The sequence below is a fragment of the Xiphophorus hellerii genome, chromosome 24, assembly GCF_003331165.1.
Source record: "Xiphophorus hellerii strain 12219 chromosome 24, Xiphophorus_hellerii-4.1, whole genome shotgun sequence".
Lineage (NCBI taxonomy): Eukaryota > Metazoa > Chordata > Actinopteri > Cyprinodontiformes > Poeciliidae > Xiphophorus > Xiphophorus hellerii.
Genome location: NC_045695.1, coordinates 435,859 through 461,142, shown reverse-complemented (window position 1 = coordinate 461,142; position 25,284 = coordinate 435,859). Strand labels below are relative to the sequence as shown.

General features: G+C 45.2%; 3 protein-coding genes across 3 annotated transcripts; all 3 read left to right on the top strand.

Annotated features, from left to right (window-relative positions):
* Window positions 1-4,802: 4,802 nt before the first annotated feature.
* LOC116716280 (mucin-5AC-like) lies at window positions 4,803-8,279 on the top strand (the record flags this gene model as incomplete). The annotated part of the gene is made up of 2 exons (XM_032557201.1): window positions 4,803-5,429; window positions 6,840-8,279. Coding segments are annotated over exons 1-2 (2,067 nt in total), but the record flags the coding sequence as incomplete, so codon positions are not given.
* A 392-nt stretch (window positions 8,280-8,671) lies between these two features.
* On the top strand, window positions 8,672-11,461 carry LOC116715880 (cell wall protein DAN4-like). Its single transcript, XM_032556597.1, has 8 exons — window positions 8,672-8,954; window positions 9,072-9,136; window positions 9,288-9,466; window positions 9,644-9,959; window positions 10,008-10,143; window positions 10,547-10,608; window positions 10,687-10,835; window positions 10,955-11,461. Exons 1-8 carry the CDS (start codon window positions 8,925-8,927, stop codon window positions 11,041-11,043), a joined length of 1,026 nt encoding a protein of 341 aa, XP_032412488.1. The 5' UTR covers window positions 8,672-8,924; the 3' UTR covers window positions 11,044-11,461.
* Window positions 11,462-22,745: 11,284 nt separating this feature from the next.
* On the top strand, window positions 22,746-24,664 carry LOC116716279 (mucin-5AC-like; the record flags this gene model as incomplete). The annotated part of the gene is made up of 4 exons (XM_032557200.1): window positions 22,746-23,673; window positions 23,884-23,936; window positions 24,010-24,029; window positions 24,640-24,664. Coding segments are annotated over 4 exons (1,026 nt in total), but the record flags the coding sequence as incomplete, so codon positions are not given.
* Window positions 24,665-25,284: the final 620 nt, after the last annotated feature.

Below are 25,284 nucleotides of genomic sequence, written 5' to 3'. Positions count from 1 at the left end.
CTCCAACCACAACCACAGCGGCTCCAACCACAACAACAGCGGCTCCGACCACAACCACAGCTGCTCCGACCACAACAACAACGGCTCCAACCACAACCACAGCTGCTCCAACCACAACAACAGCAGCTCCAACCACAACCACAGCTGCTCCAACCACAACCACAGCTGCTCCAACCACAACAACAGCTACTCCAACCACAACCACAGCTGCTCCAACCACAACAACAGCTGCTCCAACCACAACCACAGCTGCTCCAACCACAACAACAGCTGCTCCAACCACAACCACAGCTGCTCCAACCACAACCACAGCTGCTCCAACCACAACAACAGCGGCTCCGACCACAACCACTGCTGCTCCAACCACAACAACAGCTGCTCCAACCACAACCACAGCTGCTCCAACCACAACAACAGCGGCTCCAACCACAACCACAGCTGCTCCAACCACAACAACAGCGGCTCCAACCACAACCACAGCTGCTCCAACCACAACAACAGCGGCTCCGACCACAACAACAGCGGCTCCGACCACAACCACAGCTGCTCCGACCACAACAACAGCAGCTCCAACCACAACCACAGCTGCTCCAACCACAACAACAGCGGCGCCGACCACAACAACAGCGGCTCCGACCACAACCACAGCTGCTCCGACCACAACAACAGCAGCTCCTACCACAACCACAGCTGCTCCAACCACAACAACAGCAGCTCCAACCACAACAACAGCTGCTCCGACCACAACAACAGCGGCTCCGACCACAACCACAGCTGCTCCGACCACAACAACGGCTCCAACCACAACCACAGCTGCTCCAACCACAACAACAGCAGCTCCAACCACAACCACAGCTGCTCCAACCACAACCACAGCTGCTCCAACCACAACAACAGCTACTCCAACCACAACCACAGCTGCTCCAACCACAACAACAGCGGCTCCAACCACAACCACAGCTGCTCCAACCACAACAACAGCGGCTCCAACCACAACCACAGCTGCTCCGACCACAACAACAGCGGCTCCGACCACAACAACAGCGGCTCCGACCACAACCACAGCTGCTCCGACCACAACAACAGCAGCTCCGACCACAACCACAGCTGCTCCAACCACAACAACAGCGGCTCCGACCACAACAACAGCGGCTCCGACCACAACAACAGCTGCTCCGACCACAACAACAGCAGCTCCGACCACAACCACAGCTGCTCCAACCACAACAACAGCAGCTCCGACCACAACAACAGCTGCTCCAACCACAACAACAGCTGCTCCAACCACAACCACAGCTGCTCCAACCACAACAACAGCTGCTCCAACCACAACCACAGCTGCTCCAACCACAACAACAGCGGCTCCGACCACAACCACAGCTGCTCCAACCACAACAACAGCTGCTCCAACCACAACCACAGCTGCTCCAACCACAACAACAGCGGCTCCGACCACAACCACAGCTGCTCCAACCACAACAACAGCGGCTCCAACCACAACCACAGCTGCTCCAACCACAACCACAGCGGCTCCGACCACAACCACAGCTTCTCCGACCACAACAACAGCAGCTCCGACCACAACCACAGCTGCTCCAACCACAACAACAGCGGCTCCGACCACAACAACAGCGGCTCCGACCACAACATCAGCTGCTCCAACCACAACAACAGCAGCTCCAACCACAACCACAGCTGCTCCAACCACAACAACAGCAGCTCCAACCACAACAACAGCTGCTGCAACCACAACCACAGCTGCTCCAACCACAACAACAGCAGCTCCAACCACAACAACAGCTACTCCAACCACAACCACAGCTGCTCCAACCACAACAACAGCAGCTCCAACCACAACAACAGCTGCTCCAACCACAACAATAGCTGCTCCAACCACAACCACAGCTGCTCCAACCACAACAACAGCGGCTCCAACCACAACCACAGCTGCTCCAACCACAACAACAGCGGCTCCAACCACAACCACAGCTGCTCCAACCACAACAACAGCGGCTCCGACCACAACAACAGCGGCTCCGACCACAACCACAGCGGCTCCGACCACAACAACAGCAGCTCCGACCACAACCACAGCTGCTCCAACCACAACAACAGCGGCTCCGACCACAACAACAGCGGCTCCGACCACAACAACAGCTGCTCCGACCACAACAACAGCTGCTCCGACCACAACAACAGCAGCTCCAACCACAACAACAGCTGCTCCAACCACAACAACAGCTGCTCCAACCACAACCACAGCTGCTCCAACCACAACAACAGCGGCTCCAACCACAACCACAGCTGCTCCAACCACAACAACAGCGGCTCCGACCACAACCACAGCTGCTCCAACCACAACAACAGCGGCTCCGACCACAACCACAGCTGGTCCGACCACAACAACAGCGGCTCCGACCACAACAACAGCGGCTCCGACCACAACAACAGCTGCTCCAACCACAACAACAGCAGCTCCGACCACAACCACAGCTGCTCCAACCACAACAACAGCAGCTCCGACCACAACCACAGCTGCTCCAACCACAACAACAGCAGCTCCCACCACAACCACAGCTGCTCCAACCACAACAACAGCGGCTCCAACCACAACCACAGCTGCTCCAACCACAACAACAGCGGCTCCAACCACAACCACAGCTGCTCCAACCACAACAACAGCGGCTCCAGCCACAACCACAGCTGCTCCAACCACAACAACAGCGGCTCCAACCACAACCACAGCTGCTCCGACCACAACCACAGCTGCTCCGACCACAACCACAGCGGCTCCGACCACAACCACAGAGGCTCCGACCACAACCACAGCGGCTCCAACCACAACCACAGCGGCTCCAACCACAACCACAGCTGGTCCAACCACAACAACAGCGGCTCCAACCACAACCACAGCGGCTCCAACCACAACCACAGCTGGTCCAACCACAACAACAGCGGCTCCAACCACAACCACAGCTGCTCCAACCACAACAACAGAGGCTCCAACCACAACCACAGCTGCTCCGACCACAACAACAGCGGCTCCAACCACAACCACAGCTGCTACAACCACAACAACAGCGGCTCCAACCACAACCACAGCTGCTCCAACCACAACAACAGCAGCTCCAACCACAACCACAGCTGCTCCGACCACTACCAAAGCGGCTCCGACCACAACCACAGAGGCTCCAACCACAACCACAGCGGCTCCGACCACAACCACAGCTGCTCCAACCACAACAACAGCGGTTCCAACCACAACCACAGCTGCTCCGACCACAACCACAGCGGCTCCGACCACAAACACAGCTGCTCCGACCACAACAACAGCAGCTCCGACCACAACCACAGCTGCTCCAACCACAACCACAGCTGCTCCAACCACAACCACAGCGGCTCCGACCACAACCACAGCAGCTCCAACCACAACCACAGCTGCTCCAACCACAACAACAGCGGCTCCAACCACTACAACAGCTGCTCCAACCACAACAACAGCGGCTCCAACCACAACCACAGCTGCTCCAACCACAACAACAGCTGCTCCAACCACAACAACAGCGACTCCAACCACAACCACAGCTGCTCCAACCACAACAACAGCGGCTCCAACCACAACAACAGCAGCTCCGACCACAACCACAGCTGCTCCAACCACAACAACAGCGGCTCCGACCACAACCACAGCTGCTCCAACCACAACAACAGCAGCTCCTACCTCAACCACAGCTGCTCCAACCACAACCACAGAGGCTCCAACCACAACCACAGCTGCTCCAACCACAACAACAGCGGCTCCAACCACAACCACAGCTGCTCCGACCACAACAACAGCTGCTCCAACCACAACCACAGCGGCTCCGACCACAACCACAGAGGCTCCGACCACAACAACAGCGGCTCCAACCACAACCACAGCTGCTCCAACCACAACCACAGAGGCTCCAACCACAACCACAGCTGCTCCAACCACAACAACAGCGGCTCCAACCACAACCACAGCTGCTCCAACCACAACAACAGCTGCTCCAACCACAACCACAGCGGCTCCGACCACAACCACAGAGGCTCCGACCACAACCACAGCGGCTCCGACCACAACCACAGCTGCTCCGACCACAACAGCTGCTCCGACCACAACAACAGCGGCTCCAACCACAACCACAGCTGCTCCAACCACAACCACAGCGGCTCCAACCACAACCACAGCTGCTCCAACCACAACAACAGCGGCTCCAACCACAACCACAGCTGCTCCAACCACAACCACAGCGGCTCCGACCACAACAACAGCGGCTCCGACCACAACCACAGAGGCTCCGACCACAACCACAGCGGCTCCAACCACAGCCACAGCTGCTCCAACCACAACTACAGCGGCTCCAACCACAACCACAGCTGCTCCAACCAGAACCGCAGCTGCTCCGACCACAACCACAGAGGCTCCGACCACAACCACAGCGGCTCCGACCACAACCACAGCGGCTTCAACCACAACGACAGCTGCTCCAACCACAACAACAGCGGCTCCAACAACTGCGGCTACGACCACAACCACAGCTGCTCCAACCACAACAACAGCGGCTCCAACCACAACAACAGCTGCTCCAACCACAGCTTCTCCAACCACAACAACAGCGGCTCCAACCACAACCACAGCGGCTCCAACCACAACCACAGCTGCTCCAACCACAACCACAGAGACTCCAACCACAACCACAGCGGCACCAACCACAACAACAGCAGCTCCAACCACAACCACAGCTGCTCCAACCACAACAACAGCGGCTCGAACCACAATGACAGCGGCTCCAACCACAACCACAGCTCCTCCAACCACAACAACAGCGGCTACAACCACAACAACAGCGGCTACAACCACAACAACAGCGGCTCCAACCACAACAACAGCTGCTCCAACCACAACAACAGCGGCTCCAACCACAACCACAGCTGCTCCAACCACAATCACAGCTGCTCCAACCACAACCACAGCTGCTGAAACCACAACAGCTTCTCCAACCACAACAACAGCGGCTCCAACCACAACCACAGCGGCTCCAACCACAACAACAGCGGCTCCAACCACAACCACAGCTGCTCCAACCACAACAACAGCGGCTCCAACCACAACCACAGCGGCTCCAACCACAACCACAGCTGCTCCGACCACAACAACAGCTGCTACAACCACAACAACAGCTGCTCCAACCACAACCACAGCGGCTCCAACCACAACAACAGTTGCTCCAACCACAACCACAGCGGCTCCAACCACAACCACAACTGCTACAACCACAACCACCGCAGCTAGAACCACAACCACAGCTTCTCCAACCACAACAACAGCTGCTCCAACCACAACCACAGCAGCTCCAACCACAACCACAACAGCTCCAACCACAACAACAGCTGCTACAATCACAGCAACAGCGGCTCCAACCACAACAACAGTTGCTCCAACCACAACCACAGCTGCTACAACCACAACCACCGCAGCTACAACCACAACCACAGCTTCTCCAACCACAACAACAGCTGCTCCAACCACAAGCACAATTGCTCCAACCACAGCCAGAGCTGCTACAACCACAACAGTGGCTCCAACCACAACAACAGCTGCTGCAACCACAAACACAGTTGCTCCAACCACAACCACAGGTGCTCCAACCACAACCACAGCGGCACCAACCACAACAACAGCAGCTCCAACCACAACCACAGCTGCTCCAACCACAACAACAGCGGCTCGAACCACAATGACAGCGGCTCCAACCACAACCACAGCTCCTCCAACCACAACAACAGCGGCTACAACCACAACAACAGCGGCTCCAACCACAACAACAGCTGCTCCAACCACAACAACAGCGGCTCCAACCACAACCACAGCTGCTCCAACCACAATCACAGCTGCTCCAACCACAACCACAGCTGCTGAAACCACAACAGCTGCTCCAACCACAACAACAGCGGCTCCAACCACAACCACAGCGGCTCCAACCACAACAACAGCGGCTCCAACCACAACCACAGCTGCTCCAACCACAACAACAGCGGCTCCAACCACAACCACAGCGGCTCCAACCACAACCACAGCTGCTCCGACCACAACAACAGCTGCTACAACCACAACCACCGCAGCTAGAACCACAACCACAGCTTCTCCAACCACAACAACAGCTGCTCCAACCACAACCACAGCAGCTCCAACCACAACCACAACAGCTCCAACCACAACAACAGCTGCTACAATCACAGCAACAGCGGCTCCAACCACAACAACAGTTGCTCCAACCACAACTGCTCCAACCACAACCACCGCAGCTACAACCACAACCACAGCTTCTCCAACCACAACAACAGCTGCTCCAACCACAAGCACAATTGCTCCAACCACAGCCAGAGCTGCTACAACCACAACAGTGGCTCCAACCACAACAACAGCTGCTGCAACCACAAACACAGTTGCTCCAACCACAACCACAGGTGCTCCAACCACAACAACAGCTGCTCCAACCACAACCACCGCAGCTACAACCACAACCACAGCTGCTACAACCACAACAACAGCTGCTCCAACCCCAACCACAGCTGCTACAACCACAACAATAGCTGCTACAACCACAACCACAGCTGCTACAATGACAACCACAGCTGCTACAATGACAACAACAGTTGCTACAACCACAACCACAACAACAGCTGCTCCAACCACAACAACAGCTGCTACACCACCAACCACAGCGGCTCCAACCACAACAACAGCTGCACCAACCACAGCAACAGCGGCTCCAACCACAACAATAGCTGTTACAACCACAACCACAGCAGCTCCAAACACAACAGCTGCTCCAACCACAACAACAGCGGCTCCAACCACAAAAACAACAGCTCCAACCACAACTACTACTGCTCCAACCACAACAGCTGCTTCAACCACAACCACAACAACAGCTGCTCCAACCACAACAGCTGCTTCAACCACAACAACAGCTGTGCCAACCACAACCGCAGTTGCTCCAACCACAACCACAACAACAGCTGCTACAACCACAACTACCGCTGCTACAACTTCAACCACAGCTACTCCAACCACAAATGCTACAACCACAACAGCTGCTACAACCACAACCACAGCTGCTCCAACCACAACAACAGCTGCTCCAACAACAACCACAGCTGCTACAACCACAACCACAGCTACTCCAGACACAACCACAGCTGCTCCAACCACAACCACAGTTGCTCCAACCACAACCACAGCTGCTACAACCACAACAACAGCTGCTACAACAACAACCACAGTTGCTCCAACCACAACCACAGCTGCTCCAACCACAACCACAGCGGCTCCAACCACAACAACAGCTGCTCCAACCACAACCACATCAGCTCCAACCACAACAACAGCTGCGCCAACCACAACCGCAGTTGCAACAACCACAACCACAGCTGCTCCAACCACAACAACATCTGCTCCAACCACAACCACAGCGGCTCCAACCACAACAACAGCGGCTCCAACCACAACAACAGCTGCTCCAACCACAACCACAACAGCTCCAACCACAACAACAGCTGCTACAACCACAACCACAGTTACTCCAACCACAACCACCGCAGCTACAACCACAACCACAGCTTCTCCAACCACAAACACAGTTACTCCAACCACAACCACAGCTGCTCCAACCACAACAACAGCTGCTCCAACCCCAACCACAGCTGCTACAACCACAACCACAGCTGCTACAACCACAACCACAGCTGCTACTTCCACAACCACAGCTGCTCCAACCACAACAACAGCGGCTCCAACCACAACAACAGCTGCTCCAACCACAGCTACTCCAACCACAACTACTACTGCTCCAACCACAACAGCTGCTTCAACCACAACAACAACTGCTCCAACCACAACCGCAGTTGCTCCAACCACAACCTCAGCTGTTACAACCACAACAACAGCTGCTACAACTACAACCACAGCTACTCCAACCACAACAACAGCTGCTACAACCACAACAGCTGCTACAACCACAACCACAGCTGCTACAACCACAACAACAGCTGCTCCAACAACAACCACCGCTGCTACAACCACAACCACAGCTACTCCAACCACAACAACAGCTGCTCCAACCACAACCACAGCTGCTACAACCAGAACAACAGCTGCTACAACCACAACCACAGCTGCTCCAACCACAACAACAGCTGCTCCAACAACAACCACAGTTGCTCCAACCACAACCACAGCTGCTACAACCACAACCACAGCGGCTCCAACCACAACCACAGCGGCTCCAACCACAACAACAGCTGCTACAACCACAACCACAGCAGCTCCAACCACAACACCAGCTGCGCCAACCACAACCACATTTGCTACAACCACAACCACAGCTGCTACAACCACAACCACAGCTGCTCCAATCACAACCACTGTTGCTCCAACCACAACCACAGCTGCTACAACCACAACCACAGCAGCTCCAACCACAACAGCTGCTCCAACCACAACTACAGCGGCTCCAACCACAACTACTACTGCTCCAACCACAACAGCTGCTTCAACCACAACAACAGCTGCTACAACCACAACCACAGCTGCTACAACCACAACAGCTGCTACAACCACAACAACCGCTGCTACAACCACAACCACAGCTGCTACAACCACAACAACCGCTGCTACAACCACAACCACATCACCTCCAACCACAACAGCTGCTCCGACCATTTCAACAGCAGCTCCAACTTCAACCACAGGATCCCATTCTGAACCCACATATGCCCCCACAGAAACAACTACTTTAAAAACTACAACTGAACCTCCTGCTCCAGTGTATGTTCTTGCAGCAACCATTATTGAACCATATGATGAACAGCTTGGAAACAAATCCAGCAAATTGTTTATGGATCTTGAGAAAAAAGTCAAAGAAACTGTAAGTACCAAACAGACATGTCTATTTTATATTTGCAAAGATTCAGTAAACATCTATTTTGAATGATTCAAATTTATTCTTCTTTCTTATGGTTGCATTCAATGTTATTTCCTACAGTATGACTCAATCTACAAAAAGAAGTTTGGAATCCTCTTCATTCGTAGTTTTGTCATTGCATTTAGGTAAGATTTAAATTGTACTTCTTCTCTTTCTACAAGCATATTTGTGATCTGAATGATGATTTATGTTATTTGATGAAAAATAGCCAAAATATTATAGGTTTTTTATTTTCTGTTTTTTTCTTAACTTGCTTTATTTATGGTTATGTTGCAGAATTTCCACAAAATCTGCACGATTGACTGCTACTGAAGCAGAAGTGGGGTTGGAGTTTAATAAAACTACAACTTCTGAAAATCTCCCAAAGAATGAAGTTGTACAAGAAACCTTACGCGAGGCGATAAACAGCACCACTTTCAACGTTACATTCATTCCTAACACCATTAATTTAATAAGTAAGTAAACGAGTTTTAACACTACACAAGAACAGAGCAGTGAAGCTCTTTTTAGAAGCATTGATATTTGTATTTTTGACCAGTTTATGTGTCTGTTTAATTTTGATAAAAAACTGCAGGGACTTCATTTTTGACAACAAGCAATGGCTAATTTTATATTGTTTCTGTTACTGGTAGGCACACCTTTGGCAACCTCTGCTCCAACTACAAATGCTACAGATACTACAAATACTACTACAACTGCGCCAACCACCAATGCAACTACTACAACTACGCCAACCACCCCAACTACTACAAATACTACAACTACGCCAACCACCAATACAACTACTACAAATACTACAACTACGCCAACCACCAATGCAACTACTACAAATACTACAACTACGCCAACCACCAATACAACTACTACAAATACTACAACTACGCCAACCACCAATACAACTACTACAACTACGCCAACCACCAATACAACTACTACAACTACGCCAACCACTACAACTACTACAAATACTACAAATGCTACAACTACGCCAACCACCACAACAACTACAACTGTGGAGTCACTAGTGAAAAGGCGACTGACTTTTAGGTCTGCGGGAGAGATATTTACCACTGAGTTGCTGGACACATCATCTACAGCTTTCATAAAACGAGCCGTACTTTTGAAGACCCATGTAAGTATTATTTGAGATGGTCGTGAAATATTTGCATTAGTCATTAGTGTTTAAAACATCTTACCTAAAAGAACTAATACAAGTTTTCTTTCTTCATATCTGTGCGCTTTGGCAGCAAATATAAAATTTCCATACAATGTCACACAGACTCCAAAACATGTTCCATCTTTATTTTTTTGCATGAATCGAAAAACAATGATGAAAAAAAGAAAAAAAACAATGGGTCTGAACATGTTTTATCAAGCCAATATTAAGAGCTTGCAATATCACAGGAGAAATTTTTTATTCCCTTTACTGCTTTTTCACAAACTTCAAGCCTGATTGTTGCAATTATATTTTGAAGTACCCAATGTTAAAATTCACCATTAATAGAAAACTCACACTTTTTTTTGTCTTTTTGCAGCTTGAACCACTCTACCAGGCAGCGTTCGCTTCTTACCGCAGTTTCATTGTGATTTCATTCAGGTATGAGTTGCAGATAAATTCTGAAGACTGTTTAATATGAATGTGCACAGAATAACTGAAATGTTGTTACCTCTGCAGCAATGGATCAATCATCAACAACATTGACCTTGGATTTGCAACAGCATCCCAACCTAGTAGCACCCAAATCAAAGATGTTTTGGTGAAAGCAAATTCAACCGTCACAGCTTTCAACATTGACATCAATTCAATTTTTGTGGATGGCACACGTAAGTTAAATTACATTCAAACTACAGAAAATATAGATTAACATGTTAATCATACAAGATCTATGAACTCACGAAGGAGTTTGTTGATGTAAGTTTTTTTTTTGCCTTCTTTTACACAGAAACGTCGAGTGGAGCAAGCCATACAATCAGCCTCATCACTGCATTCAGCATGGTCCTGTTGTCATGGCTTCTTTCAACACAACAATAACGTCTCTGCTGGCTTCCAGAGGAAAATCTGCATGAAAATGTCAATTATTGCTTGTGTGAACAAGAATGTTGTTCTAATTCCGGACCAAGATTCACTTAGAATTTTAAACTTTAAAACATTTATTGAAGCTTGATCATTTCCTCATGTCAATTTTGTCTTATTTATTAATGAAAAACTAATTATTCTGTGTCATTGTATTAACTTATCATATTCATCATGAAGGTATTTCTTGAAGGATTATTTAGTTTGGTGAAGATTTCTCTCTCAATAAATATTGTGGGATTTACCAAAAATAAGCTGTCTGAGCAACGTCCTGTATGATTGTCCAGTTTTTCTTTTCCTTTTAATTGTATTTATAACAGAAGGTATTCTGTAAAGAATATACCTATCAGTTTAATAAAAGATAATGAAAACACAATTTTGCAATGGAATTGTTTTTATATATTAAATTATCTTCTTTTCTCCTCCCTGTCTGAAGTTACAAACCAAACTTATCTCGTTTTAGCTTAGTTAGAATTACCAAAATTATTTCTATTTACTAAACTACATGATTTGTGTCAAGCCTTTGGGGTTTCCTTCCACAGGTTTTCACACAACATTTTGCTGGAGTTCTGGCCCATTCCTTCTGATGACAGAATTGGTGGGACTAAGTCCATTTTGTAGGAAGCCTCACTTGCACACACACCAAGTTAAAACCTGAAAATTGTGGTCGGATTTAACTTCACACAGTGAGAACAAATGTGCATGTCTCTTTTTAGTCTGTGTATGGAAAGAGTTAGTGCTTTATATACTTACACTTATTATTATTATTGTAATCAGCATCTAAACCCATGCAAAAATGTTTTCATGAAACTGCGTTCATTAGAATAACAAGCAGATAATCAGCCGACATCTTCAGGGAATCAGGGGAAAATATTCCAATAATCTCAGTACATAAAAGACGAAGAGACAGTGACAGAAGACAATGGCAGGCCAGGAGGAGGAAGAGTATCACTCACTGGGAGATTCTGGGAACCTGCATCCAAACCTGAAACTGTGGCCTCTCTTCTTGAAGAGTTACCTACAGAAAACAATAAAAAATAAACTTTAAAAAAGTCCACACTGCACGTAAGAAGCCAATCAAAGGGAAGTGTGTATTTCTTACACACAATCAGAAGTGAAAAGTGTTCTGTTTGATCATTAAGGGGTAATGTCTTAAAACAGTTTTCTTACTATGAATTTACAAACGGCACAAATACCAACACATTAAATATTTCATTTCACGCTTTCAGCTGCTACACGCAAATAACAGGCAGCGGAAAACGACAGGGTGACCTGCAGACATCAGAAAGCGGTTAGTGGGAAAACACCCTCCACCCACCCGTGGAGCCTACAGCGGCCTGGCCCCGTTAGTTGGAGCTACGCTGCTCCGAAAACTCCGGAGCACATTTCAAAGAAGCCTAATGTTGGACGAACTGAGTGGATAGATGAAGCTATGAAGATTACTTTCTCGCCTAAAAGCGTTTTACAATAACTTATTACAGCAAATTCATAGTGTGTATTTACCGGTCACATTTCTTGTTTTTACTGATTTGTTCGTTGTTCAACTCCCCCTAGTGGTTTGGAGAGCGTCCGTTTTGTGGAACCAGTTTGCAGTTGTTTTTGCTATTTGCTTCATTTTTCTCTGCCTTGCTCCTTTTTCTTGTGATTGCAGCATTTTATTAGTGTTTGCGGCATTTTTCGTGATTACAGCATTTTATTTGTAATTTCAGCCTTTTGATTGTGGTTGCAGCATTTTATTTGTAATTGCAGCATTTTTTTTTTGCCTGCATTTGTTTTCTGTGATTGCATATTTTGGAGTTTGCATCTTACATCTGTTATTAGCTCATGTCGCCATTTGCTCTGTATTTGTTGGGCACATGACCTCCTCCTATCGCTGATTATATTTATATTTGCGCAATTTTATGATTAATGGAAAAGCAGCTGCCATTGCACTTGTTTTTTTTTCTTCTTTGTTTAAAAAGAAAACCCACATCTACATATAAAGTTTAAATAAGAGTCATTATGTAATTATTTTCTGTTTACTGTCAGCTGTTCAAAGTTTCACACATCGCAGACTGAATTGTATCAATCGTCATTAAACAGCTAAAACAGAAAAGTTTATTAAAAACCAAGTACAACAATAAAACGTGGGATATGTGCAAAATGTGTAAAAGCCTAGAATGCCCATGAACGTAATGCTTACTTCAGTCATTAATTCAGAATCCCCAGACTTCTACTAGAAGTCTTCTGGCACCTCCTTGTGGTTTATGTTTGTATATTTTGGTGTAAATACACTGGAGAGCATTTCAAGCATAATGCACACAGCTGATGTTGAATTTTCTTTTCTGTTTAATTAATAATTAATTTGAAATTTTAGAAGCACGTATGGAGTCAATATTAATATTCTTATTCAATGTTGGATCTCAAAGTCTCGGGAGTGAGGATACCGCCTAAGTTTCTTTGCCGTGTCATTTTTGTGCTTTGCACGTATATGGCATACATTTCTCATAATAGTGCCATCTAGTGTACATTTCTTGCAAAACTCAATACAGAATGACAGTCATTCAATAAATTAGAATTTTAAGATAAAGTATTTCAGTAACTCAGCTGACAAGTAAAACAAGTTATATAGTTTAATTACAAATAGACTGATGTTTTAAAGCTTCAATTTCAGTTAATTATGATGATTTATTGTTTAAAGCTAATGGAAACATGATATTCAAGATTAGAATGTTACATCAGACCAATAAAAATATATTAATGCAGAATTGTGGGTCTAATGACAAATATGTTTAATCTGAAAAACAAGACTAATCAGAATCCATATTCTAATTTCTTGAATATGACTAAATTTGATCCAGGCACATATGCAATTAATTAATATAATTGACTCATTATCACACATTCACTTTGACTCTTCCCCTTTATGTAACAACAGGTGAATCTTAAGACTTTTAAATATCTTTTTGCTCCTCATTCTATTTGTTTTCACGTTTCTTTTTATTCTGTTAGCAGAAAAATCTTCTGTCTTAGTGATGAACAAACCGATTCTTCTTGAGTTGCCGATGACCTTCAGTTCTCCTAATGTCAAATAACCAATTTATTTCAAATGAACTCGTTCTAATCTGAAGTCTTTATTAGTTTTAATCTACAATGTGTGTCTTAAGGCCATATGTTAAAGCTATTGCCAAAATCTCAAATTAGATGTTTCCATTTTCTGCTGTGAATGATTTTAGTGTTGACATCTTCCACCATCTGAAAACCTTCCGTTTGATTAAGAGGAAAATGAATTACCTCCTCGCTGAGGTTTAAGTAGCTCCAGGCTCTTGTTCATGAATGAGGAGAAAAATTGAGGGGGTTATTGATACGCTAAATTGTTCTGGGTCTGTAGTGATGTGGACTCGGTACCGGTTTGTTGGGGTGAAGAGGGAGCTGAGTCAAAAGGCCAAGATCATAATTTACTGGTTGAGATACGGTCCAACCCTCCTCTGCAGTCATCAGCTCTGGGTAGGAACAGAAAGAACGAGATCATGGATACTGGTGGCCAGAAAGAGTTTCATCCGCAGGGTGTCTGGACTCTCCCTTAGAGACAGGGTGAAGCTCGGTCATCCGGGACGGACTCACAGTAGAGCTGCTGCTTCTCCACATTGACACGAGCCAGTGGCGGAGGTTCTGCCGTGTGGTTAGGATGCCTCCCTGGTGAGGTGTTCTGGGCACATCCCACCGGGAGGAGACCCAGAAGTAGACCCAAGACATGCAGGAGGGACTACCTGTATGTGCCTCTGCTGGCCTTGAAATGCCGGTGGAAGGATGGACAGATGAATGGATGAACGGATGGAAAATGCATTAGGAATGATTCACTGTATCTGACATACTTTTGAATGGGAACAACCAAAAACAACATCCCACTTCTGTTATTTATAATGCTAGTCATAGATCAGTCATTTTGGTCTGAGGCTCAGCAGTCTTTTTATTAAATGCAGCAAACTGTGAAGTGGCAAGATTTGACTCATCTGCCAATGACACATAGAGAAAGTATTTCAAAAGAAAGCCATGCAATTACTGATTTTAGTTTCCTCTTGAAATTTCCTTGTGGTTGAATGACTGTACTTGTTAAAGCATTTTTCTATGTAGTTAAATATCTAAATCAAACACGTGTGAATTGTAATTTCACACATCGTAATTAAAGAATTATACATTAAAGTTTATTGTAAAATGTTTGTTTACAAATTTATTTTATAGTTGCATTCTCAACTGACATTGAAGACTCTTATATTGGAACCATGTTGCTTTTTTGACTCAGAATATTTTTAAAATAAATTTCAAATTGTTTTAAAATTCTCATATATGTTTTGTTACAGTGTGACTCCACAACAGACATTTCTTGCCATGTTATGACATAACTTTTGTAAGACCTTATACAAAAAAACAAGTTCTCATTTAAGGATCACAAAATGTGGACTTCTTGTGATCCCTTTTGTGAACCTAAGCATGGTTTGTTATGTGCCTGATCCGACCTGTCAACTAAGAATTTCACAAGTTAATAATGGATTTCTGAACAGAGTGCATCTATTCTAAATTTGGATTCTCTAAAGTCGTCAGCGTTGCACAAAAGATGGTATTACAGCCACACCTCTGGCATTCTCTTACTCACAATTTGCATTCAACAAATTTACCGTGCATCTTAGCAAAATGAAACTAAGCCAAAAAATATATTTTCGCTGTTTTTATTTGCAACACAGTCTTATCTTTATATTTTGACATACTTAAAACTGCAACACATCCACAAATAAAAGCAAAATCATCTGGATTGTTTACTTGGGTGGAATGAAGAAATATCACTGAGCTGTGAATGTGGTGTAGGTGAAAGAAACTTATAAAAAAAAGGGGAGTTGCACAGCCGGATTTGTTACCTCGCCATTCCTGAAATACCTATGTTGTTTCAATAGAAATTTCATATCTGCGTCATTCTGGTAATAACTTAGAGCTAATATATAAGGCTGAGCAAGCTCTAGAAAAGCAAGTTTCAAGAGCAGCAAGAGAGATTTTACGAACCTTTCAATTGATTTACTGCTCTGGGTAAGTACATTTCTGAGCGTTAAGATTTAAAGGTTTAAATACAATGAACCTTAAAAACTGACAATTTTTTTGAAAGATTTGCCTTTTAGATCTGATTTATTAACACAGATTTGTTTTTAGATATTTAGACACTAGTTTTAAATTGAGGAATTTGTAAACATTTAACTAGTTCGCACTGATTTGAGGGCATTCCATATAATCAGTAAAATAGGCAAAATTATGTCAAAGTTCCACCACATTAAAGAGAATCAAAACAGATTTTTACTTTTAGTTCTTTTTTTATATATATTATCAAAGTTACAGAATTTGAACTTTTTTTTTTCTCACTTTTTCATAAAAACTGCTTTTGTTTAGGAGAAGTCATGAGTACGTTTTCCCATTTTTGCTAAATTCTTACTTTAGCAGTCATTATAAAAATATATTTAAAAAAATATTTTGTGGTCTGTTTATCTTACAGTAACAGCGAGGTTATTTAAAATAGATACTAAACATTTCAACAATATTCTAATATATGGAGATTATATTCACGTTTTAGTTCTGCTTAATCCCAGAGTTCAGCCCTCTCTGATCTGTATTGACCTGAATATGGAAGTCAGTACAGTAGCAATTTTCAGATTGGCAAAAGATGCTTTTCTCTTAATTTCTTTCTTTTCCTTTTTTTGTGTCTCCGGGTTTGTGTTGAATGTCGACTTGAATTTGACCACTTAGGCAGGATCATTCTCTGAGCTATCCATCCCTTTGGAGAGATGAGCACAGGCAGAATCACAGAGTACCAAAAATACCTGTTTCTTCATTCTTGTTCATTCTCCTGGAAACATTGTAACACTTTTTGCCTTGGCATATTTAACACCTCCAATTTTTAAGACAGACCTTTCAAACTGTTTCACAAAATACCCCACGAGTTTACTACAAATAGTACTGATAGAAAACCACATAAGGAGATTACAGAATTTGTGAGTTTGTGTCGAAGACAGACGTGGCCTTTATTAAAACCTACCCCAGTATGTAGGATGCAATGCATGATGGGATGAGTTGGAGCAAAATTTTAAAAAAAGAGCAAAATTAGAAACCACGTTGTAGATGCAATTTAACAAGTGTAATTGAGAAATAAGCCAACCCAAAATAGCGTCTTGTCATTCTTTATGGACAACTTTCAGATAATTAGCTGCTTGAGAAACTACTTTCTCAACTGACAGACAATATTCTAGTTCCAACTCTGTAAAAACCCACTCAAAATTCATCTTTTGTAAAAAAAAAAAAAGTTCTTACCTCTAAATCAGTTTTTTCCTAAATAAAATAATAACACCACAGCTTTCAGCCCTGACATCCACCTTGTGGGCTTGACTCAATAATCGAAGAATTGATGTAGCGCCATCAATTATAAATGGTAGAATTGATTGTTTTACAGCTCGCAACGCAGGCAAGATCTGCATACAACAGGGAAAAAAAACCCATTTAATTAGAATATAGTTCAGATTATTTACTATCTACTGATATAAGTGTATTTGCACATTGAAATAGACATTATTTCTCTCTAAAACCCACACAGGACAGTGAAAAATAAACTTGGTTAAATTTGCCTGCAGGGTTCCAGAAGAGTTTCCAACTTCTGCTCCCTGTCCATTTCAGCCTCCCTGAGTTTCTGCGGATTCCTTTTATTATGTTCAAAGTCGAATTCCATCTGGATGGGAATATTTATGTTGTCCGTGTTCTGTTTAATTGCTCCCGCGTTCAAAGTTGCCCACGACGTTTCTTCATTTGTCCAAAACATTGCCGAATGCGCTGTTAAAAAGGCGTACCCTGACAGGACGCCGGAGAAGCTGCGCGACGCGTTATGTGTCGTGGCATTATTTGGGCTAAATGAACTGGCTTCATTAAAAACGCCCCACTGTTGTTAAACGGTTTCAGCAAAATGTCTTTAAAGTTACCCGACAACGTCCAGTCTCCAAAGAATCAGTTGCTGCATGTTTTAGCGCTCTCTTAGCTTTTGCGTCTTTCTTGTGGTTTGAACACTTGTTGTGACCGCAAGAGCGTTGCTCAGACCCACAACACTATTGTCGAAGACTGTTGGTTGAAAAAAATATATAATAATGAATTTAATACACTGCCTCAATGCGAGCTATAAATAATTATCGGCGCTAATCAAAAATTGCATATTTACACACAGGCCAGCTGCCCACCCACCACTAACTAAGCAGAAATATAAGGTTTTTCTTTTTTCTTTAACAATTTAAATACATGGTTCATTTTGTTCTTTGGTCTTTCCCAGCCTCTCAACACTTTTATTTTTCCTCTTTTGAACAGATTCAACATGATATTCCTGTTGTAGACTACTAACGATGACAAATCCTAAGCATTACTGAGTTATTAAATACGTGTTATAGCCTATGTGATAATTTGAATAAAACTGGAAATTTATCAAATTAATAATTCAGTATTGTTTTCGTAATTTATTACACAAAAATATATTAAATTTGGAATCAGAGCAAAATTTGAATCAAATGCATGGTAAAATCATTTATTAATTTTTTTTTCAAGTTATGTTTCATTTCCGGTGCTAAAGTAGATTATTGAATAATTATAACTGCTCCTTGTCTACTAAATCCTAACAGCTTCACAGGACCTCAGTGGCAGAATAGCCAATGACAAAAATATGTTTCATGTTTTATTTTATCTGATTTGTAATATGGAGAGATAAAAAATAAATTCCTAAACTTTAGGAGCACATGACTATGAATAAAAATATACACATTAAGTTATTACTCAAGTACGGAACAGAATTAGGGCCACTGGAAAAAAACAAAATCTGACTTTAATCTCAGAATTCTGAGAATAAAGTCAGATTTGTGACATTTCTCTCAAAATTCTGATTTGAAAGTCAGAATTTTGTTTTTTGGTGGCCCTAATCCTCTTCCATACATTACTTGAGACCCAAAACGGCGAGTGACTGAGGGTCATTGTGCGTAACACAAACCCTGTAAATTCTAGACACTAACAGGTACCATAGAATTCCACAAAAATCCGTGAGGGACAGCGGAGTCCCTGCTCGAAATTCTGTGAAAGAGGTGTATGGAGCCTGGTGCCAGAAGCCCATTAAAATGCTGCCTACATCGTTTTAAACTGTGTGATTGTGAGCGTGAGTGGGAATAAAAATAGCAATAGGTATTTTGTTCCATATAACACAGTAGGAGTGTAACAGGTAAACCTTCTATGGATGCAAACTCGACTAAAAACCCACCTGTTCAGGATTGTATTTGAAACGTAATCAATTGCAAATTTATTGATGGAACCTGACTTAATGTCGTGTTTTGATTGTTGATTCTATGTTGCATTGTGTTTTTGTGTTTGATATGATGTAAAGCACTTTGAAATGCCTTGCTGCTGAAATGTGCTATACAAATAAAATCAGATTGATTGATTGATTGATAAATATAATTTTTTTTATCATAATTTGTGCAAGATAATTATTTATTATTTCAATTTGACAGACATGTATCCAGTTGTATTACAATTTTTACATACATAAAAATCTAATTTTGTACTTTTTAAAGTACTAAACTGACACTTGTGGCCTTCCATACGTGAGGCTCTGGTTCAAATTATTAATGTATTAGGCTTCTGTGTGTTAGACATGTGTAGATTTGAGCTAGTTTTGAACTTTCCTCTCACAGCTGAGGGTTTACAGCAGTCTCTACATTTCAATCATACCTATTTTTAAGATGCAGCGGTGAGGAGGAAACTGGTATCCGTGTCAAGCTAGAGCAAACTTTGAAACAGCACAGTCATTAATGTTACCAGTATCCAAGCATAACGATCAGATTCAGACCTGGTCTAATGATAACTTCCACAAGTAAATATGCACAGTAAATCTCTGGCAGAAACAGCTGAGCGCAGAGGGCACAGAGGTAGTCTGTGGATTCGAGAGTGAACCAAAGGCTGTACCAGCAGCTTGACGTTGTTTCTCAGGTGTTGTTTCTATTTCTAGAAGCGATGGCACAACTGGCTGACTCAGAAAGGAGCGACAAATTGAAGCTGCTTATTTTCCCCTGCCTGCCTGTAGTGCAACGAGTATTTTATAATTTACTATAGAACGGCTATATATATATACTGTATACTGTATATATATATACAGTATATATACAGTACAGACCAAAAGTTTGGACACACTTTCTCACTGAATTCAATGAGGAGGTGTCCAAACTTTTGGTCTGTACTCAATACAGACCAAAAGTTTGGACACACTTATATATATATAGATATATACAGTACGGACCAAAAGTTTGGACACACCTTTTAATTCAATGAGTTTCCTTTATTTTCATGACTATTGACATTGTAGATTCACACTGAAGGCATCAAAACACATGTGGAAATATGCACTAAACAAAAAAGTGTAAAACAACTGAAAATACCCCTTATATTCTAGTTTCTTCAAAGTAGCAACCTTTTGCTGTGATTACTGCTTTGCACACACTCTGCATTTTCTTGATGAGCTTCAAGAGGTAGTCACCTGAAATGGTTTTCACTTCATAGGTGTGCCCTGTCAGGTTAATAAGTGGGATTTCTTGCCTTATAAATAGTCATGAAAATAAAGAAAACCCATTGAATTAGAAGGTGTGTCCAAATGTTTGGTCTGTACTGTAAATATATTTGATGTCCACAATGAAATGTGGACATCCACATTTCCTTGTGATATCCACATTTCAAAATGTCTCCATGTTAAATGAAATTAAGTATTGATGAATTATTTCTCTGATTAACTAATGTTTGAATAAGTTGTTTGTTTTGCTTACAATTACAGCATTAAGATTGAAAAAGCATGGGTCCTGAAAAAGTGTTACCACTGCTACTAATACTAACAAGTAAGTTTGATGTTATAAATCCAGTGCCTAAATACAACAGCATATGATGTAAATATTGATTATTTAAAATGTTTCCACTCTAAAAAATAAACAGCTCAGAAGATGATGGCTGCACAGACAACTACAAATCCTACAACCATCACAAGTGCTTATTCAACAACAAACAAAGTGGCAACAACGAGAAGCACTCCAGACACAACAACAGCAGTTGTTACCACAACAACGTCAGACACAACTACAGAGCCTCAACCAACAACTGTAGTTGTTCCAGAAACTACAACAGCTACTCCAGTACAAACTACAGCTGTTCCAACTGAAACTACAGCCACACTCTCTGTAACAACAACAGTTGGTGACACAACAACCACAGAAGCCAAATCCAAAACAACAGCAACTCCAACAACAACCACAGCACCATCAGGTGCAGCTGATGCAAAAACTACAGCTCCTACATCCACAACAGTTGTACTAACCACAACAACAGCTGCAATAACCACAACCAAAGCAGCTGAAACCACAACTACAGCAGCTCCAGTAACTACAGCTGCTCCAACCACAACTACATTGGCTCCAACTATAACTACAGCTACTGAAGCACCAACCACTTCAGCTGCAACCACAACAGCTGCTCCAACCACAACCACAGAAGCTCCAACCACAACAACAGCTGCTCCAACCACAAACACAGCTGCTCCTACCACAACCACAGCTGCTCCAACCACATCCACAGATGCTCCAACCACAACCACAGCACCTCCAACCACAACAACAGCTGCTCCAACCACAAGAACAGCTGCTCCAACCACAACCACAGCTGCTCCAACCACAACAACAGCAGCTCCAACCACAACCACAGCAGCTCCAACCACAACAACAGCAGCTCCAACCACAACCACAGCAGCTCCAACCACAACAACAGCAGCTCCAACCACAACCACAACACCTCCAACCACAACAACAGCTGCTCTACCCACAACCACAGCACCTCCAACCATGACAACAGCTGCCCCAACCACAACCACAACTGCTCCAACCACAACCACAGCTGCTCCAACCACCACCACAACAGCTCCAACCACGACAACAGCTGCTCCAACCACGACAACAGCTGCTCCAACCACAATCACAGTTGCTCCAACCACAACAGCAGCTCCAACCACAACAACAGCGGCTCCAACCACAACCATAACAGCTTCAACCACAACCACAGCAGCTCCAACCACAACAACAGCGGCTCCAACCACAACCACAACAGCTCCTACCACAACAACAGCTGCACAAACCACAACCACAGATGCTCCAACCACAAATACAGCACCTCCAACCACAACAACAGGAGCTCCAACCACAACCACAGCAGCTCATACCACAACAACAGCTGCTATAACCACAACCACAACAGCTCCAACCACAACAACAGCGGCTCCAACCACAACCACAACAGCTCCAACCACGACAACAGCTGCTCCAACTACGACAACAGCGGCTCCAACCACAACAACAGCGGCTCCAACCACAACCACAACAGCTCCAACCACAACAACAGCTGCTCCACCTACAACAACAGCACTTACAACCACGACAACAGCTGCTCCAACCACGACAACAGCTGCCCCAACCACAACCACAACTGCTCCAACCACAACCACAGCTGCTCCAACCAACACCACAACAGCTCCAACCACAACAACAGTATCTCCAACCACAACAGCAGCTACAACCACAACCACTGCTGCTCCAACAACGACCACAACAGCTGAAACCACATCAGCTCCAACCACAACAGCTGCTCCAACCACAACAACAGCGGCTTCAACGACAACCACAACAGCTCCAACCACAACCACAACAGCTCCAACTACGACAACAGCTGCTCCAACCACGACAACACCTGCTTCAACCACAATCACAGTTGCCCCAACCACAACAGCAGCTCCAACCACAACAACAGCGGCTCCAACCACAACCACAACAGCTCCAACCACAACAACAGCTGCACTAACCACAACAACAGCGGCTCCAACCACAACCACAACAGCTCCAACCACAACAACAGCTGCTCCACCCACAACCACAGCGGCTCCAACCACAACCACAACAGCTCCAACCACGACAACAGCTGCTCCAACTACGACAACAGCGGCTCCAACCACAACAACAGCGGCTCCAACCACAACCACAACAGCTCCAACCACAACAACAGCTGCTCCACCTACAACAACAGCACTTACAACCACGACAACAGCTGCTCCAACCACGACAACAGCTGCCCCAACCACAACCACAACTGCTCCAACCACAACCACAGCTGCTCCAACCAACACCACAACAGCTCCAACCACAACAACAGTATCTCCAACCACAACAGCAGCTACAACCACAACCACTGCTGCTCCAACAACGACCACAACAGCTCAAACCACATCAGCTCCAACCACAACAGCTGCTCCAACCACAACAACAGCGGCTTCAACGACAACCACAACAGCTCCAACCACAACCACAACAGCTCCAACTACGACAACAGCTGCTCCAACCACGACAACACCTGCTTCAACCACAATCACAGTTGCCCCAACCACAACAGCAGCTCCAACCACAACAACAGCGGCTCCAACCACAACCACAACAGCTCCAACCACAACAACAGCTGCACTAACCACAACAACAGCTGCTCCACCCACAACCACAGCACCTACAACCACAACAACAGCTGCTCCAACCACAACTACAGCTGCTCCAACCAAAACAACAGCTGCTCCAAGCACAACCACAGTTGCTACAACCACAACCACAGCTGCTACAACCACAACAACAGCGGCTCCAACCACAACAACAGCTGCTCCAACCACAACCACAGCTGCTACAACCACAACAGCTGCTACAACCACAACCACAGATGCTACATCCACAACAACAGCTGCTACAACCGCAACCACAGCTGCGACAACCACAACCACAACAGCTCCAACCACAACCACTCCTGCTACTATCACAACAACAGCGACCCCAACCACAACCACAGCTGGTCCAACCACAACAACAGCTGCTTCAACCACAACAAGCGCGGCTCCAACCACAACAACAGCTGCTCCAAACACAACCACGGCAGCTCCAACCACAACAACAGCTGCTCCAACCACAACCGCAGCTGCTCCAACCACAACCACAGCTGCTCCAAACACAACAACAGGAGCTCCAACCACAACCACAGCAGCTCCAACCACAACAACAGCAGCTCCAACCACAACAACAGCGGCAAAAACCACAACCACAACAGCTCCAACCACAACAACAGCGGCTCCAACCACAACCACAACAGCTCCAACCACAACAACAGCTGCTCCAACCACGACAACAGCTGCCCCAACCACAACCACAACAGCTCCAACCACAACCACGGCAGCTCCAACCACAACAACAGCTGCTCCAACCACAACCGCAGCTGCTCCAACCACAACCACAGCTGCTCCAACCACAACAACAGGAGCTCCAACCACAACCACAGCAGCTCCAACCACAACAACAGCAGCTCCAACCACAACAACAGCGGCAATAACCACAACCACAACAGCTCCAACCACAACAACAGCGGCTCCAACCACAACCACAACAGCTCCAACCACAACAACAGCTGCTCCAACCACGACAACAGCTGACCCAACCACAACCACAACAGCTCCAACCACAACCACAGCAGCTCCAACCACAACAACAGCAGCTCCAACCACAGCAACAGCTGCTCCAACCACAACTACAGCGGCTTCAACGACAACCACAACAGCTCCAACCACAACCACAACAGCTCCAACCACAACAACAGCTGCTCCAACCACAACCACAACAGCTCCAACCACAACCACAGCAGCTCCAACCACAACAACAGCTGCTCCACCCACAACCACAACACCTACAACCACGACAACAGTTGCTCCAACCACAACTGCAGCTGCTCCAACCAAAACAACAGCTGCTCCAAGCACAACCACAGTTGCTCCAACCACAACCACAGCTGCTACAACCACAACAACAGCGGCTCCAACCACAACAACAGCTGCTACAACCACAACCACAGTTGCTCCAACCACAACCACAACAGCTCCAACCACGAGAACAGCTGCTCCAACCACGACAACAGCTGCTTCAACCACAATCACAGTTGCCCCAACCACAACAGCAGCTCCAACCACAACAACAGCGGCTCCAACCACGACCACAACAGCTCCAACCACAACCACAGCAGCTCCAACCACAACAACAGCTGCTCCAACCACAACAA